Below are 7,477 nucleotides of genomic sequence, written 5' to 3' on the forward strand. Positions count from 1 at the left end.
TTATTAAATTGCTATATTGTTCAATTCCTGAATTCTAAAATTTACAGAATTGGCAAGTTTTTTTAAAAGGTTTCAAGCGCCATTTGTAAACAAAGCAAGTTTCGATTAATTCGCGTTGAATTTTTGAATAATCAACTTTAAAAATACTGATCACCTGCACGTCCTTTAACCCTTTCAGGCCTTATTTTAATCCAGGCCTTATTTTAATCCGGCCTGAAAGGTTTAAATGCTCTTTTACTGAAAATCGCTGAAAATTTGCTTTATTTTTTTGAGAACACATGCATCGAAGGTCAAAATGCTAGTCGTTATGGCTGTTGCAACGTATTGCAAACTTACTAGAGAATTATTATTATTATTTTTAATCTTTTAAATGCCACCATCTCCAATAACAGTAAACAAGACATTTTTAGTTAGAGTCATAATTTAGGTTAGAAACCCTAGAAACCAGGACTTCAAAGAATCGAGTACAAACCGCTTTTCAATATTTTTTTTTTTTTAATTTTTGGAAAAAGTCAATTTCATAAATTTTATTAGGCCAATGCAAATATTTAAAAAAGTTTTTGTCCCTCGGCCCTGGCCGAGGTCAAGGGGGGGGGGGGGCAAAAAAATAAAAAAAATATAAAAATTTAAATAACAAGCTATAGTCTTCACATTTAAATGAAAAAAGTGTTTTAAAATGCATTTTACACAAGTTCAGTTGTTTTGCAATAATTAGTTTTCAAAAAATCTAAGATCTGACAAAAACAAAAATTGTATCGAAAAAAAAGATTTTGCATCGAAAATTTTCAAAAAATCTTAAGATTTTTTTAATAAACCCAAACATACTAAAAATGATTTAAATCGCAGGAGAATGTATTTTAATTTGATTTCAGCTGGTTGCACTTGAATTTTCATTGAAATTTTGAAGTTTATTGTAAAAATATTTTTTTTGCCCCCTGATTTTTCGGGCCAATTGGGTCCTAAAATGAAGCTTAGATTGCTGATATTATTGTTTGCAGCGATAAAGCTTATTTTTCTGAGTACAATGACCCTTTGTACGACCACAAAGAGTTTAAAATGGATTTTTAAATCAATTTTGAAAAATTAACCTCGCTGTCCTTCTTGATAGAAAAGCTCCTACTTGACAGCTCGTTCCAAGGGGACCATAGTTGATCCATTGAAAAAATGTTGTCTTGTCAAACAAAATTTTTGCATTAAAATGAAAAAAAGTGATCAGAAATGGTTTTTAATCGTGTTTTGTACCGTTGTACTTAAAAATTTACATAGGGCTTTAGTACCCAATTTTGAAGGGGGGGGTGACAAAAACTTTTAAAAATATTTGTACCAGCCTTAGCAAAATCTTAAAAAAAAAATAATTTTAAAATTTTACAATATTTGACTTTGTGAATTTTGATTTTTTTTTAATATTTAAATTTAAAATATGTTTTAAATTTTATGAATTTTCGGGCATTTGAATTTATTGATTTTTATTTTGAATTTATTTTATTTTATTTTGATTTTTTTAATCTTGTTTTAATTTTCATGTTTTGATTTTTTTTTATCTAAGATTTTTTGCATATTAGTATTGGTAAAATTATTTTTTTTTGTTATTTCTCTATTTCAAAATTTAAGATCTTTTTTTTGATATTTGCATTTTTGAATTCTTTAATTTCTGTGTTTCTAAATGTTTGAGTTGTTTTTTTAAATATTTGAGTTTTTTACCCATAAAATGTTATGGGCTTTTCCCACTGGTTTACTTCATTTCGAGCAAATAACTAAATCTGTCCTTTAATTTTTTGCGTTTTAAGGTTTGGCATTATAAGGCAATTCTGAATTTACAATACTACAACAGTCTAGGCTCGATTATCCGAGGTTTCGATTATCCGAAGGTCTGTAAGGTGCTTCGAAGAATCAAATCACGAACAAAAAAACATGTTTCGTATTTTTTTTTTATTTTCTTGCTTTAAACATCAAATTAAAATTGTGCAACCCAATTTTAGTCAAATTTGAATGGTATTGCCCGTAAAAGTTACCAAATGCATTTTTTTAATATTTCATCACCGCCATTTTGGCCGCCACCTTGGATTAAAAAATGCTTAGGGTAGGGTAGTCATCAATGAGACACTTTTGGTTTTCAACTTTCAACGATTTTTCTATTTTTTTCATCAGCATGTTTTAATGAGCTTTTTAATGCATTTTCTTTCTTTTAATGTGTTCTAACATTGACCAAAATATGAGATCGATCCGACATCTACAGCCAGAGTTATTCAACTGTCTCATTGTAGACGCACTTGGCAGGAACAATGAGACAGGTGGGGAACAATGAGACACTCTACGAAAATCAACATTTTTCTAGCAAAACATCATGTTTTTGTATTGTTCCATTGCAGGTGACTTGCTTTGAATATTTTAGAGCAATTTTGCCAACATGAAACTTTTAATAACAAAAGTTACACTAAAAAGTATTTCAATTTTGTAAAATCCATATATTAATACCAAATAACTTTGTATTTTTGGTTAAATGAAGTTTAAACTCTATAAATATGCCAAAAATCACTTTTAATTCATGTTTTGAAAGATTTCCATCGATTTTGAAAAGTTTATTGAAGAAAAATCAAAGTGTCTCATTGTTACCCATGGGCTGAAATGAGTGGGGAACAATGAGACAGCCCTGGATTCTGAGTTTATTCTAAATTTTGGCCAAATCTAATGAAAGGACATTGTAGCCCAACTTTATCCCTATAGAACGTCGAAAGAAATTTTAAGAAATATTAGTTTTGGTGTAAATGGCAGCCTACGAGCGAAAAAGTTTTTTTTGTCCATAATTTACTTTTACACCCCAGAATCAAACATTTATGAATTACTTTTCAAGGGAGCGTCCATAACCAAAGCCACTAATATGGCAGACGTGTATCCAGTAGACACACCTTTCCCCCAAATATGAGCCTGATTGGTTGAAACTACGACTTGTGAGAGCCATTTTATCATTGTTCCCCGTGTCTCATTGATGACTACTCTACCCTAATCACTTTTGAGGGGTTATACTTGAGCTTAACAATCGATTATCCGAAATTTGTTCCTTTTCAGCTGCGTACCGCTTAAAAAAAATCTTTTCGTGATCCTTACCTTGGCCGTTTCTTGAGAGTTTTGCATTCAAACCGAGATCCATGCCAGCCATCACTTGGATTTAAAATTTCTCAGCCCTAAACACAGTTTTGGTTGGTAGATGAACTAAAAGTTTCGCAGCATCGGCCTTGAATTATAAATGCAGCAAGGAACTGTGATATTCTTAACGAACTTCAAAACACTTCAATCTGCACTGCTTCACTTGTTTACCTTTTTATTCGACTTATGCTAGAGAAACACATCCAAGATTTTAAATTTGTTGTTTGTTTTGTTGTTCGTTCTTCCAAAAAAAAAAAAGCGCCACAATATCTCTCCCTCGCTCACTGGCCGCTGCGTGGTTTAAGTCGTTTCGACTTTCGCCAGAAATTAAAATACCACCCTCTCTCTCTCTCTGTTCTGTTCGCTTCCCAACTATTAATTTGCGAATTCTGTTTGCTTTTGCGTGTGTGTTGTTTGTGGGCAGGTGCACACCGTGAAGTAATTCTTGCTTGTTTGTTTTTGTTGATTTCTAATAAATTAACAGTTAAAAGAACACGCGCGCTACCGCTTGCCGAGAAAAAAAAGTGGGTTTCACGACGACCCCCTCGGAGAGGGTTTATCGGTTCTTCTCGGGCTGCTGCTGCTGCTGCGAGGTCGAGTTCTGGATGCTCTGACTGCCGTTGTTGTTGGGTCCGATTCCGTTCTGATGGTGGTGCGGCTGCTGCTGCTGCTGCGGGGCCGGAAGTGCGATTGGCTGAGCGGGCTGCTGCTGCTGGCTTCCGGAGCGCTTGGTCAGAGTCTTTTGCAGCACGTGGGCATCGGCCGGTTCGATGCGCTTGTAGTAGTGCTGTTTGGTTTCCACAATTTCGAAGCCAAACTGCTTGTAGAAATCGATCGCGCCCTCGTTGTCGACCTTCACGTGCAGGAATATGCTGTCAAAGTTGCCGTCCTTCTCGACGTAGTTCAGGATGTGCTTGACCATGACGGAGCCGATGCCGAGCCTCCGGTACGGATAAAGACAACCGAGCGTCATGATGTACAGCCGGCGCATGTTTTCCGACGTGTCGATTCGCGAGCAGACGGCACCGACCACGACGTCGTTGTAATAGGCCAGCTTGGCCAGCTCGCCCGACTCGAGCACGTCCAGATAAAACTTGTCATTGTAGAGAACCGGCAACACCACCGTGTTGATCTTCTTCAGCTGCTTCAGGTTGTGGTGGGTCACGTCCCCCAGCTCGATGTTGGCTCTACGGAAGTAACGAAACAATGTTAATATTTTTACTCTTATCACTTGCAACCACACAGATAAACAAACAATTTCAACACCAACTAGATTCAAAATCGACTCAAAAAGAAGTCTTCAGCAAGTTAAATAAACAAATTGAATTTAAAAAAAATATCATCTAGTTTTCTGGGTCTTCGCAAGAACAACAAAGGACAGAACTCAGATTTTGACAGATCCCTCTCCGTCGTCCCAACTGGATTTGAGGTTATAATCGCCTAACAACCAAGGAAGAAAAAAAGACCCAAGAGAAAACCCTCTCGACCCTCACCTGGTCATGATGCGTGCACTTTAAAGTTTCCGTTCAACTGCTTAAAAAATTCGAGACGCGGCCGCGCGGAAGCGGTTTTACGAGCTCTAAACTACCGGGAAAGTACGAGGAAATCCGAATATTTCGGGAGCAATTTTCGCAGCTCGAAGAAAAAATTGGCAGCCGCCGCAGCTCGACCTCACACACGCAGAGACGACCAGCAGCGCGAAGAAGACTGATCGGTGCACCGAGCGAGTGACGTTTGGACAAGTGTCAAAAGTGGAGGATATTGCTGCATGGGCGTGGGGAAGTTACACTGAAAGCCCGACCATGGTAATTTTAAGAACATTTGCTAAAAATGCTGCTTATTAAATTAACTGTGGCTTTTTGGTGAAAGTAAACGCAAATATGGTAAAATGTACCATGCTTCCACAAAATTGCATGGTAGCAATTACGAAATCATTTTCATTCTCTCCATAATCGAGGGTAAAAATTACCATACCGCTCTTGACATAGTAAAACTGACTGCGTTAATCAGTCAATCCAAGCACGGAATGTTTTTAGCAAAAATACGTCGGTGCGTGCTCTCAATTTCACCCTACAATATGGTAGCAACTACCATGGTTGGGTTTTCAGTGTAGGGTGACCCAACCTAGAGACCCTAAATAGGGAGACTGGTCTAAGCTGACTAAATCGATCTGGCAACGTATGTTTTGAGCTTGGCAACACTGATAAGTTTTGTAAGTTGTTGTACAAAGTTGTAGAGCAGACAATTACAAAAAAAAATGATTTACAATCATAAGTGATTTGCTTGTACTCAACATGAGTTTTCGCGATTTTACGAAAAAAAAGTTTTGAAAAAGTTACTTTATGGGTTTCGCTTTTTTTTGCGTCTGTGTCTGGAGCGGGTGACCATGAACGGTCATGATCAACGACGACCTAAAAGTCCTTAATTCTTAAGTACTTAAATTAATTAATTTTGAAATTTTTAAATTTGTAATTCTAAAATGCCGCCAGAAAATCAAACATTTTTCGAGTCATATATAAGGTCAAAAGCAGATTCATTAATTTCTGAATTCATTGTTTTTAAATTTGTAATTTTTTTTTAAATCAATTGTAGCAACCGGTGCTGACGGTTGGAAAACTTTTTCACTCCGCGTCATTTTTGTCTAATTTTATTTTTTCCCTTTACATGAATTGTTGTATAAGGTTTTTTTTGTGTTAAAAGCGAATTTTGTTTCTAAGTGAAAAGGCTTAACCAACCTGGAGGAGGCCGTTACCAGAGCTGAACCAGCGAATCATCCGGAAATATTTGTTGGGAGTGGAGATATTCGGTGCTAAAGGAACACTTCCACTTCATCCGACCGGCCTGTGTCCTTTCAAGACCCTAAGACTATCGGAACTACCACCACCTGGCTGTGTTTTTGAAGATTTGCTGTTTCTTGGTGAGAACTTTCCATAATTATTTGATATTTGATTATATTCTCCTATATTATAATATTATATATTAAATAAACCCTCCTACCCCTTTCCCACTTTCCCACGTTTCCATTCCCCAATCCCGATTTCCCCAACCCCGAATTTCCCATTTCCACTTCTCCCTAAAAATATAATAATTTGCCAATTTACACTAACACACCACATCTAACTGATTCGGAGCGTTTGGTACGGTATGTCCACGCATCCTTCCTCCCCTGATGATTCTGTGAAATGTGATCCGTTCACAGAATCGGTCTCTGCGGTTAATGCAACGCAGTAGGCCTGGCCACTTTAATTTTTGCTATACATTTTCGGGGTAACTCGGATGTACTGCAATTATTAATATTGACAAGAAAGGACTTGGGGCGTAATCTAACTGCAAGTTCTTCCAGGATGCTTTCTTCGGACTGGCTGCGCTTGTGTTCGATTAGATTAGATTAGATTAAATCAATTGTAGCATTATTAAAAATTTAAATTTATATGTTCTAAACATGCAAAATTTAGATTTTTCGTTTTTTTTTTTAATTTTTAATTTCTGTTTTAGTTTTTTTTTTTTGATATTTGGAATAAAGAATTTTTAAACTATGAAATTTAAAATTTTAAGTTTTAGAATTTTGGAATTTTTGATCTCTTAATTTTTAAATTTTAGATTATTAAATTTTTAAAAATATTGTTAAATTATTTTTTTTTGGTACGTTTGTTTAGTTTTTAAAAATTCCTTTTATTTTTTTAGGTTTTTGATTTACTATTTTTTAACTTTTCTGCCAGACAATTTAATGACAATTATTGGGCTTTCCGAGGGGCTTTCCCTCTAGTTTACTACATTTCGAGCAATAACAAAATCTTTGTGGTTTGGTTGAGCGTTGTGGTTTGGTTGAGCGTTTTAGCAGAATGCATTACTATGAATACAAAGAGACGAGTTGTTCCTTTTAATTCCGCTATATATTTTTAATATCTTGACAGATACGTATTTCGTCTACTACTTGCAGACTTCATCAGTGTTCTGTTCTCGACTGACAGTGTTTAGTTGAACTCGCGATCGACGAGCACCATCGGCGCGACCAGCGTCCACGCGTACAGTCCGACGCAGAACCAGCTCGAGACGATCTTGACCCACATCGAGGCGGCGTTCGCGTTCAGCGTGTCCAGCGATGAGTTTGGTCTGCAAAAATCGAAGAATTTCAATCAAAATTCAACATAAAAAAAAACCTTAAAAGTAATACTCACTGGTACCAGTTGGTCGACTGGCGGGTGTTAATATTAAAAGATTCAGCATTTTGAGATTCGGAATTTTCAAAAATATTGATACATTTGAAATTTTCAGTCGCACTCAAATAATCAAATCAAACTTTCAGTTTTTTCAACCAAAACATATTTCAAAC

At 36.1% G+C, this 7,477-nt stretch overlaps 1 protein-coding gene across 1 annotated transcript; it reads right to left on the bottom strand.

The window, feature by feature from the left end:
• Positions 1-3,294: 3,294 nt before the first annotated feature.
• On the bottom strand, positions 3,295-4,863 carry LOC6049383 (probable N-acetyltransferase san). Its single transcript, XM_001866123.2, has 2 exons — positions 4,638-4,863; positions 3,295-4,331 (listed from the first exon to the last, which is right to left on the bottom strand). The coding sequence occupies exons 1-2, from the start codon at positions 4,643-4,645 to the stop codon at positions 3,701-3,703; spliced, it is 639 nt and encodes a 212-aa protein (XP_001866158.2). The 5' UTR covers positions 4,646-4,863; the 3' UTR covers positions 3,295-3,700.
• Between the last annotated feature and the right edge of the window lie 2,614 nt (positions 4,864-7,477).

This window comes from Culex quinquefasciatus, chromosome 3, assembly GCF_015732765.1.
Source record: "Culex quinquefasciatus strain JHB chromosome 3, VPISU_Cqui_1.0_pri_paternal, whole genome shotgun sequence".
Classification (NCBI taxonomy): Eukaryota; Metazoa; Arthropoda; class Insecta; order Diptera; family Culicidae; genus Culex; species Culex quinquefasciatus.